This window comes from Galeopterus variegatus, unplaced genomic scaffold (assembly GCF_000696425.1).
Source record: "Galeopterus variegatus unplaced genomic scaffold, G_variegatus-3.0.2 Scaffold2551, whole genome shotgun sequence".
Lineage (NCBI taxonomy): Eukaryota > Metazoa > Chordata > Mammalia > Dermoptera > Cynocephalidae > Galeopterus > Galeopterus variegatus.
Window position 1 is genome coordinate 105,761 of NW_007728662.1, and position 12,736 is coordinate 118,496.

The 12,736-nt window shown below is 36.7% G+C and overlaps 1 protein-coding gene across 3 annotated transcripts in view; it reads left to right on the forward strand.

Annotated features, from left to right (window-relative positions):
* ABI2 (abl-interactor 2) overlaps positions 1 to 12,416 on the forward strand; it is a 59,611-nt gene extending 47,195 nt beyond the window's left edge. For 2 of the 3 annotated variants that reach the window (XM_008582260.1, XM_008582262.1), the window contains 2 exons: positions 686 to 859; positions 7,891 to 12,416. In XM_008582260.1, the coding sequence (XP_008580482.1) occupies positions 686 to 859; positions 7,891 to 8,066 (350 nt within the window). In that variant the 3' untranslated portion in view covers positions 8,067 to 12,416. The remainder of the gene's footprint in view (positions 1 to 685; positions 860 to 7,890) is intronic. The other variant, XM_008582261.1, reaches the window with a different exon arrangement.
* The last annotated feature ends 320 nt before the right edge of the window (positions 12,417 to 12,736 follow it).

The following is a 12,736-nucleotide window of genomic DNA, read 5'->3' on the forward strand; positions in this document are numbered from 1 at the left end:
AGATAATCTTTTAGATGTTACTATATGATGATACTGAGATGTGGAAGCAGATCTCTAAAGGAGACATTTTAAATATTTTAATTTACTCTGATAATATACTTGGATATTTAGCCTGAAGAAATTCTGAATCATTAGTCTGAGTTAGTTGAAATTCTGTAAACAAACAACATCTTCATGGATGAAGTTACTCAAAGTTGTTTGTGATTCTTCCTTTCCAATTTGGTAAAATGCTATTTTTTAAAAATCCATTGAGAAGAGATGATTAAAATATGCTATTCTCTGGACTCATTCTAATTTGTTATATATGAAATATGGTTGTAAATGTCCAAATTATTAATATTTCTGATAACTTCTCTTTGAATATAGAGCCAAACTAAGTTGTTCTGATCTTGTTGAAAAGAGGATTGATTATGTATTAGCATAAGCAGGTTCCAGAGGCTCAGTTAACAATTATTTTGGTGAAACTTTATTCACCATCCATCAGCACTTACCTAAGTGGGAGGGAGAAAGTCATGTTTGGAGATTTAGAACATTATAGTTGGTGGGAACATTTCTCTTGCCCAGTCACTTTTTGAAAGATTATCTTCAGGTCTGGGTTTATATTCCGTGAACCTAGAAACTTGGATAGGAAATACTGAACTTTGCATAAATGTGTAGTTTTGTCATCAGCTTGATACATTCTTAGTTTCAGATACACCACCTCCACCACCACCTGTGGAAGAACCGGTCTTTGATGAATCCCCACCTCCACCTCCTCCCCCAGAAGATTATGAAGAGGAGGAAGCAGCTGTGGTTGAGTATAGCGATCCTTATGCTGAAGAGGACCCACCGTGGGCTCCAAGGTCTTATTTGGAAAAGGGTGAGTTTCAAGAGGATATCTGGAGGGATAGGAAGAAACCTCTACATAGAAATGAAATTTGCTACTACTGAAGAGAATCTTGTGTATTTTTTACTGATAAGTAAAGTTTTATTTGTATTATCTGCGCATTTTTCTTAATTTAGTATACGAAGATCATAATTTTGAAAGTCATGCTAGTAAAATTGTGCAAACACTTGACTAATTTTTTAATTGCTAGTTATCTGTTGTTCCTATTGAACATGCTTTTTATGAATGGTTTCTATCAGACGAAAGTCACAAATGGGAGGGCTTTCTGTTTCCTTTGGAATACTTCAGGAAGAGGATTATATTTTCCAAATTATTAATTATTCTTACCCCCATGCTTTAGAACATTATTTTGAGTCATCCCATATCAGATATTTCATTTTAAGTATCTCCATATGAAACTTTCTTCCAAAGAATAATAGTTTCTCAGTTTCTTTGCAAAGTATTATTGGGCATTTGTTTTAGTGGAAAGCTTCTCTATTAGCTAACAATGACATAGCACTTTGGGACACAAGCTTCTAAATCTCATCAGGACTAATTAGCTCAGAAAAAATGTGTATTTTCTGGAAGGAAATTTTCTGTTAAGGAAATCTAAGTTACCAGCTCTAACTGAGTGAACTAACTGGCTAGCCCCAACTCACTCTTTAAAGTTTAAAAGAACATGCTTGCGTTCCCTAAGATGTTTTCAAAGTTTGACTTATCTCTGTTAAGTCCAAGTCTTTCAAAACATGAAAACCAAATAAGTTCTTACTGGCAAACAAACAAGAGCAGCTGTGCTCAGCTTATGATTGCTTTTTTGTTTGAGTGTGCATAAATGTTCAAGTTGTTGCCTGATGACTCATTTTGTTATCTCAGACCTTAAGACCTGGTTCTCAACCCTGCCTGCATGTTAGAGTTACCTAGGGAGCATTTAATATGGCCGTACCTCCGTATGTGTTAAATTAGAATCTCTGGAAGTGGGACTCAGGCATCAGATTTTTTTAAAGTTCCTCAGATAATTACAGTATTGAGAACCACTGCCATAGGAGAAGGTTTTATCTTTTATCAAACCATCTTTTCTTGTGTTCTTCCGGCTTAATGATACAACTATTAGCTAGAAGTTTAAACATGTAGGGTAAATTGTCAGATACCATTTCGGTCTTCACAAGACTCTGACAGTCTCTTGTCTTCTTCATCTTTATATCTCTGAAAAAGAGCGTGGATGCTCTATTAATGATTGTCAAAAAAATGAATAATGCCATTAATTCTATCTGAGGATTCCTAGAAAGCTTCTCATAGGACATGGCATTTGTGATGTGCCTTGAATGGTGAATAGGAGTTTCCGAACCCTCAGGTAGAGAAGAGAGAAGGGAAGGACTTGTTAGTTGTAAGGAGAAAGTAGGTGGTGTATGAGTGAACAGGGGGAAATAAGTTAAAATTATTAGGTGGTGAGAGGTCTTGAATACTATACTGAGGTGTTCGGATTTTTTTCTTTTGTAAAAATGTGGTAGTAGAGAGAAATTGTGGAAAATTTTTAGGTAGGTTAATGATAAGATCCCATATATTTATTTAACTTTTTTTTTTTTTTTAAAGATACCTGATAATAGTGTAGAGTGCATTGGAAAGGAGGAAAAGTGGGAGTTGGGAAGACCAGTTTGGATAACCTTTCCAAGCAAGAGATAAGGGCCTTAATTGAGGCAGTGGTGCTGAAAACACCATTTGTTCACATAAGTAAATTGATGCATACTGGAGGATTTTTCACGTGGCATTGTCACTCAGTTACTTGAAGTCTGAAGAGCTGTTTGCCAGAAATCAAATAATGTTCTTCAGAAATCATGTTTTATGGCCGGCCTGGTGGCGCACTGCTACAGTGCGCCGCTTGGGAGTGCGGCGGTACTCCTGCCGAGGGTTTGGATCCCACATACAGACCGGTTCCTGCTCACTGGCTGAGCGAGGTGCGGGCGCAACACCGAGGGTTGCGATCCCGTTGCCGGTCCGGTCCGGTACAGGCGCGACACTGAAGGTTGCGATCTGTTGCCGGACACGAAAAAAAAAGACAAAAAGAAAAAAAAAAAGAAATCATGTTTTATGATATATCAACTGATAACTCCATTAAGGTCTTTCTTAAATTCTGTTAAAAGCAAAGGAATGGGAGCCACCTGACTTGCAAAAGGACTGGTTACTCAGTCAGTGGAGTAATTCCTTTTTTAAATACAAACACCAGTATTTTGAGTGGTCCCTTTGGCACCCAAGAGTATTTTGTAGTTTCAGAGACTACACCACTGTACATTTAAGTAGAAGGACAAAAAGGAAGTGGGAACTTTTCTGACTGATGCTTGACTGAAGGTATCATCTCAAGCAGATCAGTTTTAGGAAGCAATATTTATAGGAGTTGAAAATCTAGAAAGAGAAATTTCTGTAAAACTATCTGTCACTCATACTGCTTAGAAAATCTTCAGGTACCTGAGTAAAACATGTATTCCAGTTTAAAGACTGGTGTTCTGACTAGGACAGTGACCATGATGATGGAGAGGAGTGTTTGGATTTGAGAGATTTAGGAGGTAGAATTAACAGGACTTGGGGATGTAGGGGAGTAAGAACTAGGAGAAGATACTGTCATGAAATGATGGAAGAAAATGTTAAGAAGGGGCCAGGGGGACATAGGTAATCATCATTGCCAGACACTACAGGAAGTTCAGTTAGGAAAATAACTAGGAAGAGGCTGTGGATCTCAAAATTAGAAGGCCATTTCTTTGATGGTCACCTTTGAGCAGTTTCATTAGAATGGTGGGGGCAGAAGGAATATGGCTACATTAATTAAGCAGCATTATTTTTATAGAAATAGTATCCCCAATCGGTTCTAAATGTCTCTTAATTTAGATTACTTTAAGTAGTTTAACAAATTCTTTTTTTTTATATGAAGAAAAGACATAAGAAACTTTATTATAGTTTTCCATGACACATGAGCCTTCAGAATGAAGACCCAAAGATATAGGGAAGATTGTCCATATTTATGTATTAGGTTCTTTTTGCCACAAAACAAGTGCTTAATATCTTTAAAAAGACTAAGATCATATAAAATATGTTCTGTGAACACAATAACAGGAAATTTAGAAAATTCACAAATGTGTGGAAATTAAACAGCACTCTCCTAAATAAATAATGGATAAAAAGAAATATCACAGGAAAATTAAAGTACTTTGAGATAAAAATCAAAGCACAACATTAAAATTAATAGGATGCAGGGCTCATGTAGTGCTTAGAGGAAAATTTATACTTGTAAACACCTATATTAAGATGCTACATTCTACAGAAAAAAAAAAAGATGCTACATTCTTTTTTAAGGTATTAATCTCTTTGTAAATTTCCTCCTTCATATCCTGGGGTTTTTTTCTTGTTTCATTGTATTGTTTGAGTCTTCTCCTATTTCAGTGAGTTTCCTTAAGATTGTTGTTGGGAATTCCTTTTCAGTCATTTCAAGGTTTCTTGCTTTATAGGGTCTGGTATTTGACAATTACTGTATTCTTTTGCTGGTGTTATATTTTCTTGGGTTTTCATATTTCTCGTATCTCTACATTGTCTGGTCACTGGAGCAGTTGCTGCTTCTCTTACTCTGAGCTTTTAGGAGAGAGCTGTCCTCTTCTTTTTCCAGTCTCTGCTGGTGACTCTCCTTGTGTCAGTGTAGTTGAGTGTCTGGCAGGCCACCTGCATGGCAGTTATGGCTACTGCTGTGGCATCTGCTGCTGTTGTGGCAGCCATGTTGTGGCAGTGGCTGTGGTGGGCCACCTGTGTGGAAGTGGTGTTTTTGGTGTGCTCCTGGGGATGTTTCCCTTGGCATCTGCTTTAGGACCCCTGGCGTGCTCTGTTTCTTGCCTGCATCTGGGTGGAGGGGGCTTACCCTGGGCTAACAAATTCTTCATTGGTAGTGGGAAGATTTAACTTTGTCCAACCTCAGGGCAGGTTATACATAAATTCCAAATTATGTAAAATGAAGTTTTACTGACTTGGGGTAAACTTTTTATTTTCTACATGAATAAAATTATCTCAATTCATAATATGTGATTTAATATAGAGTATATTGAAATGGATAATCTTACTAATATTTTGACTTTCCAGTAGCTTGCCAGTTCAAGGTACTTAACTGCTAGGTGTGGTTGCTAATGCCCTAGTTTTTGGTGGTCATTCTCTTTAGTTCAGACCAGTCATTTCTATGTAGCATTCTCATTTTGAACTTTTTCACATTGTTGTTACTTCAGTGTCACCTCATTTTTTACCCCCAGTGCATACTTAAGGTATATTTATTACTAACTCAGTAGTTGAATAATGTGGAATATAGATTTATTTAGAAGTATCCGAAATGCTAGGCCCTGTGTTCTGTGCTAGGAATACACAGAGATAAGTAAGGGATAGTTCTTCCCTCCAGGAGTTTGTAGTGTGGAGAGATTTTATGTTCAGATTGCTGTAGAAGGTAATCTGAGTCTTCTTACTGATCATTTACCATCATCATGTGGCACCATTATTGTCTATATTTAACTCCGCAGCATACTTCGTATAAAACTATAGGGTTAAAATTTTTAAAAAGAAGCATTTAAACTAAGTTTTGGGGCCGAGCCTGTGGCGCACTCGGGAGAGTGCGGCGCTGGGAGCGCAGCAGCGCTCCCGCCGCGGGTTCAGATCCTATATGGGGATGGCCGGTCACTGCTCACTGGCTGAGCACAGTGCGGCCAGTCTCAAAAAAAAAGGACCAAAAAAATAAATAAATAAATTAAGTTTTGTTTGGTTACAGACCTTTGTAAAATATTTTAGGATGCCTTCAATTGGAGTGCTAAATTTGAACGAGGTACTTTGAAATTTAGAATGTATTTTCACTTTAGCAGAAACATTGAAAAAAACAATATAGACACCATTGTTCCTTCTATTTCACTCATAATTTCATAGGAACCAAATGTTTAGCATTTTTCTTTAAAAGTTTCTTTCTTGCATGTGCTTTGTAAATTACCCATGTGATTTTGAATACTATGTGTGATATACATGCATAATTGGAAAATTAGACTTTCCTTACTACTGCCAAAACTATTTTTCCGGGTTAAATAGTATCTAGACTGATTTTACATTTCTCAACATCAGTATTTTGAATATTAGTGAAAGTGGTAAGATACTTGTATTTAATGAGTATCTTTATTTTGATGAAAGTCTCTTCAAGTCTATTTTCCTTTTGATGAAACGAAGTAAACTACTGGTATATATCTTTACCTGGAGTGAAAATGAACATTCTTAACAGCATATTTTTTATATTAAAAAAGCGATTCATTTTATAACAGTGATCACTAATTTTGACAGAAGAGAAAATGTTTAGCAGTTGTTAAAGCTCTCAGCTCTGTATCACCATAAACAGAGTCCCTGGAATCATTTTCAATGTAAATTCTATCTAATACAATTTCTACATTTTAAAGAAGAAAACGGACGCATAGAGAGCTTAATAACTTCTCTTAAACTTCTTTGTTGCAGCAGCCTTTATACTCTCTTCTGTTATTTTTCAGTGGGCTTGCATTTCTATAAGCACCAAGAATGTTGTCTTTCCTTTAAAAAAAAAAATGCTAGAAAATATTAGGTTGACTAGAAATACTAAATACTCTAACTTGTATTCTTTTACATTTATTGTTAAATTTGTATGTCATTTAATTGTGTTTAGGTATTTGGTTATATTTTGAGAAATACACACCGAACTCTTCCTAGGTTAGGTCCCTCTAAAATATTTTCTGGCATCCTTAATATATCACTGTAATGGAACATATTCACAGTTTAAGGAAGCCATTTAATTTTTACTAAAGCTGGCCAGAAACACACATTTTTCTTTAACTAGGACAAGTTGCATTATATTAAAAACCTTTGTTGTGGTTTCTGTTTTCTTTTTTTTTTTCCTTTTTGTCTTTTTTCGTGACTGGTAACGGGATCGCAACCCTCGGTGTCGCGCCCGCACCGCGCTCAACCAGTGAGTGGACCGGTCTGTATATGGGATCCGAACCCTCGGCGGGAGCGCGGCGGCGCTCCCAAGTGCCGCACTCTACCGAGTGCGCCACCGGGCCGGCCCATGGTTTCTGTTTTCTTATTTATTTATGTGATGAGTAAAGTTGCATGAAAAACTAAATGTATGTGCTTCCTGAAACAATGGATAGATGGAAATTTCATTGAGTGAAATTCTGAGTTGTGTGAAAAAAGTGCAGGGGATGAAGAGGCTGGAACAAAAGATAATTCTTCAAGTGGATTTGACCAAGTTACAAGGTATTGCAATTGAACTAAACTGTTGCAGGTGATGTAATACCAGAGATTATCCAAGATAATAGTTGAAAAGTCCTAGTTACCAAGTGATTTAAGCAGTGAAAATCACAGGAGAGTTTATCGGCATTTTGGTTTTCTTAGCACTTTTAGTCTGTTATTGTGGATATATTGGTGACATAATGCAGCATGTATTTTGAAAGAATACATATAGTGGATTTCCATTTGTGCATTTAACTTGTGGGAATTCAGCCATCATTCTACTCAGTGAAGTGTGAGAAAGGAGACATATATCTGCTATTTCTTTGATCTGTGTCATTTCTAATTTGCTTCTCATGGAGTATCTGCAGTAGTGTAATCCTAATGTTTAAAGGCATACATTTTTTTTTATAATATGGTGCTTCAACACCAGCTCAAATAAAAAAATAGCCTCTTTCCTGATTCTGGGATTGTGTCTCTCTCCTCAGTGAGGTACTTTCCCAAAGGCTGTTTTAAGGGTAAGTTTGACTAAAATGTGTTTTTTGCTGTTTGTACTCAATTTAGGACCTAACCTTCCTAGAAAAGGAAGATTCCATTTTATAAGACTGGATATTAGTAAGAAAAAAATATATAGATAAGTTTTGGTCAGTGTTTAGAAAGTCATCATGTTTGAGTGCTGCAGAAGTTGGGAATGGTGGATATTCACTTTCGTTCTGTCTTTTTAGGAATATTATTCTTTCACATCCTACGTTTTTTTTTTTCTCTCTCTCTAGTTGTGGCAATTTATGATTATACAAAAGACAAGGAAGATGAGCTGTCCTTTCAGGAAGGAGCCATTATTTATGTCATCAAGAAGAATGATGATGGTTGGTATGAGGGAGTTATGAATGGAGTGACTGGGCTCTTTCCTGGGAATTATGTAGAGTCTATCATGCATTATTCCGAGTAAAGCTCAGAGGGCTGGGCTTTTCTCACAGGAATAGTCAGGTCTTCCCAGATTATCTGAAGGCCCTGGGGATTCCCCTCCAGTGAAATAGAATGAAGGATACAAATGATAAAAACTACTTTTTTTTTTTTTTGATTTATCCCCCAGTATTAAAACAGAAACAAAAAAGCAAGCTGAGTCTGAACAGATGGATCTTTTTGCCATCATTTGTACTATGCTGAACTGTCTGGATTGAAATAAAGTGACTGTTTCTGAATATGTCAAAGGTGTAACAACATAATTATGTAGCTAAAACAAATCTGATTAAGACTGATTCAGAAAAAAATTCTGGGATCTTTCTCAGGAATACTGTCCACCCTTGGGATTTCTCCTCCTGCAGAGTCTGTGGCATTGGATGGTCTTCATTGCCTGTGCTGAGCGGTTAACCTCATGGCCCAGTGGGTACCTTAGCCCCGCACTTTCTTCCACTTGTATGAGGAGGAGGCTGCCAATATTTAAATATCATACTTAACCATTTTTACAATGTTTCAGATGGCTTTTTTCCTTTTAACATTGTAAATTCTGCATTCTCTCAACACTTGAATGCACCAAATGAGTTAATGCTGAACTCACTTGCATCCCTTCGTGTTTCTCAGTTTATAGATTATAAGGATGATGAAATGTGAAAGTCTCCAAACATTCCAAGGGTGGTTAACAATTGCCACAGTTTTGTTTTAATGTGCTGCTGTGTGAGACTGCATTGCCGCTAATGGCCAGTGTACCAGGTGTGAAGTGTGGTAGGCGGTTCATATGCTGAGGTAGGTGTGCGGAGCCAGACGCGAAAGTTCCTGAGGTTCTGAAGAGACAGAACTGTACAAGTGTTCTCCTCAACAGGCATCTTGAACCTTTGCCTTAGGTGCTATTTTGAGGAATAGGATCTAAAAGGTCAAACCAATTACTACTATTCTTTCACTATTTAGAAAAACACTATTCTTTTTTGGAAGAGAACAGCCGTTATTTTCAAGTCTCTTGTTAGTCACTGGGAATAAAAGGCCTGCTACTGTGCTCTCTGAATGTTATTAATGGTCAGTGTTAGCTGCCACTGAGTCATTTACTCACTCAGCTCTGGAAAAGGTAAATACTCTCCTAATTTTGTGATTGGACTCTGAAGTAGCTCTTAGTAAGAATTTGAACCTTATATCTCAGAATAAGAAGACAATATTAATAAGATTAATAAGATTAATAGGCCCAATCTTAATCTTGGATTTCATCATCACTTCTGTAATCAGTATAAGAAATGATGAGAAAATCCAGGATGGTTCACTGCTCAGTAAGCGAATACTGTGATGATGGCCAGCTGATGGTCAGGCCCAAACCTGCCAACGTGGGTTCTTCCCAGCTTTGCCAGGTTACTTCCCTGTGCCAGGCGAAAGGGGACAGGCAATAGCTCCATGTATTTCAAATGTAGGCCTTGAATATAACGGGTAGTGCAGATAGAGGAACTTGATTGAAAAATGAATGTGTGTAGTAGTGTGTGAGGAAATTCAGATGGTGTAGGCAGAAGTTAATGTGCCACTTGTAAATCTGTTAGCTGAGCATAGAAGTTCATTACCATTTAACTGAGACCCTGCTATAGTTTCCCTATCAAGGTAACTTTTTTTGTGTTTTTAAAGTTGTAGTTTTTAAGAAACACATTGCAACTTAGCTTAGCTGTTTTTCTTTTAGATTTTCCCAACACTTTGGGTTAAGCTTTCATTAACTTGCCTCCAGTATAACGTTCTACTTTACGCTTTTGTTAGGTCATCTTGACATCCCTTATTCTGCATTTTCCTTCAGAGTAATGGCCCTGACTGTCCTCTGAGCCTTTAGCTCCATTATGAACCCAAATACTTGCATAGATTAAACTCTTCTTAGTACTGGTGTATAACTAGGAAAAAATTTAAATTAGATCTTCCAGTTATTTGCTTAAATAGATTTTTGCTGAGAAAGCTTAGTAGTTTAATGTGGCAGAAGGTATTTTGAAATCCAACAAATAGTTCCCACAGCTCACAACCACAGGAGAGAAGACAACTGTACAGAAAGCAGAGTTGGTGGCAGTCAGCAGAAATGCAGCCTGTCTGTTGGACCCCTGCTGGATTGGGGAGTACTGAAGACACTGGTGAAGTCCTTTATACTGAAGACCCGCAGCAGGGGGAATCCATGGGTCAGCTGATTTATTTTCTATACATGTGACTTTAGTTTTACAAATACTACCTGTTGGATTTTCTGCATATTTTTAATTTTTGTAGAGTGTTAAAGTCTATACATTGTCTTGGAAGGATACTATGTAATGATTATGGGCCAGGCCTACAGTAATTGGAGACTTTTAACGTATGTAATATTTCATAGATTGCATGCTATTAATAGTCTGTGAGGGTAGTATTTCCTGTCTTATTATAAGTTTCCTCCATTTATCTTTTTATAAACTAAAAGATGGTATTAGGAATTCCGAAAGAATGCAGAAATTCTTAATGCTATACTGTTGATATTTTAGCAATGATGATCCAAGTCTAGAATCTGCTGACCAGTGAGCAACCATTTTATCTGGGTAGTGGGACTCTAATGGGAGTAGGATTGTTCCCTCCTGAAGTGTTTTTGACTTTCTACTTCCTTTTTTCCTTTATAGGAAAAAAAAAAAGTGACTGAATATTCCCCCCTCCCGTCCTTTTGTTTGGGTATCACTATTTGAAAGTCCATGGGTATGAATGAAAATACACTTTCTTGCTGTCCTTGACCTTATGGCCAAGGCAATAAATCATAAACAAAAATGGTGCCAGTGTGTCAAAATCTAGACCTGAGAGATCTAGACCTTCAGCCTGCTGTGTTTGGAACAAATATGAATCTTTTAAAATGTCTTGTTCCCAGTATTTTCCATCTTTTGGCTACTCCTTTTCTGTCTTCCTCAGAGGCACCTGCTGTTCCCATCTTAGGGTAGGCAAGGGCCTGCTAATTTTGCTGTTTATTGCTCAGCTAGAGAGAATGTTTTATGCATATTTATAGTGATGTCTGTAGTAAACCTGTGCTCCTTAGCAGTTTTATGTTGATTAAAGAATAAGATTTTTCTGTTTGGGATTCACCAAAAATCTTTTTGTTTTCATTTTCTTTTGGCTGGTGACCTTTCTGCATTAAGAACTGTTCTCTTATCTTTTATTACCTGAAGGCCACCTTTACCTTTGAAAAGGGTTTGATGGAGGAATTGCAGGTGGACTGCCAAGTAATTGAAAAGTATTGAGATCTGTTCACTTCTGAACTTCTTTGGTGAGGAACTCCTGATTGGTGTTGAAGTGATAATTTTGCCTACACAATTTACTTAGAATCATAGAATTTTAGAGCTAGATGAGATTTAAACATTTTTTTATTCAGTCTCATTTGAATGATGAGGATAGATGTTTCTTTTTAGATGAACAGCTAGTTAGTAATGGTAGGGTTCCTGACTCAATGCCCAGTACTCTTCTCCACTGTACCACAACTGTCTTAATTAAATGTGCTGTATTTTTCTTTAGAAATTGAGTTCTACTTGATGTTTTCAGGATTATACTTGAAGGAGATATGCCATGTTTTGATAAATACCATCAGAGTATTTGGACTGTTGTTTAAAGGCGTGTACTAAATGCAGCCTTAATTAGCAAAAATAATCTTCATCTACCCCTTCTAAAACTATACTCAGTATAAACACTTTTTCCCATAAGGTGTGTGTGTGTAGCAAAAATATGTTGTTTGTCCCTGGCAGGAGTGCAGCACAGCAAACAGCCTTATTTGAGAGAGCCTTATAAAACAGTTATAAATGGAGGCATTGAGCTCATTAGCTGTAAGTTTATTTTATGCTAACTTTGTTCCTATTCTGTTGAGTCTCATAATTTAAAAAAAAAATTATGAATGAAACGACAGGGCCTAGCTGTGTATAAATGATCCTTGCTAAATAAAGTTTTTTGTAAGAAAAAAAAAAACCCAACAAAAAGCTTATTTTCACATTAAAATGAAACCTCTTTTGCAACTTCAGAATTCTATGGAAAAGCAGTTTTTATCATATTTTGTGTCCATGTACCTTTTTCCTTAACAAAAAGGTTTACAACAAAGAATGTAAACAATTTGTGATCTGGCCAGTTGTACTTTTTAGCTCCCGGAGGGAGAGTTGGTGGTGTTATGGGTTGAGTATAAAAACCGTTCAGGAAAACTTGAGGGAGCAGTCTGTTGCCAGTAATGTTTCTTTTGTGTGCCATTAAACCACCTCCAGATGAGTGGGGGAACATTCACTTTTTAATTTTTTAATTGTATTTGGAATTAACTGTTGCTGTGTACTAAGAACTTGACCTAAATAAAATCCCACGAAGTATATTCAAGTGTCTTGTGAAATTATTTATGTAAGGAACCTCTTTCTTTCTAAGGTGGTATCTAAGTTTAAGTGTTGGGGATAATCTTTGATTTTCAAGTTGCTTTTTATTACTGAAGTCTTAGACTTCAACTTTAAAATGTTGAGCCTTAAACAAGTTTGATCTCTGAACATTTTTTCAAGACAGCTGCTCTATGTTGTTTAACTACCCCTATTTTTGCAATAAATGAGCCTGAGGGTTTCTTATCACTTTCCCCCAAATCTAATTCTGTTGATGTAAAATTTTTTCAAATGCTGAGGATGGATGTTGACTAAAAAATACCGA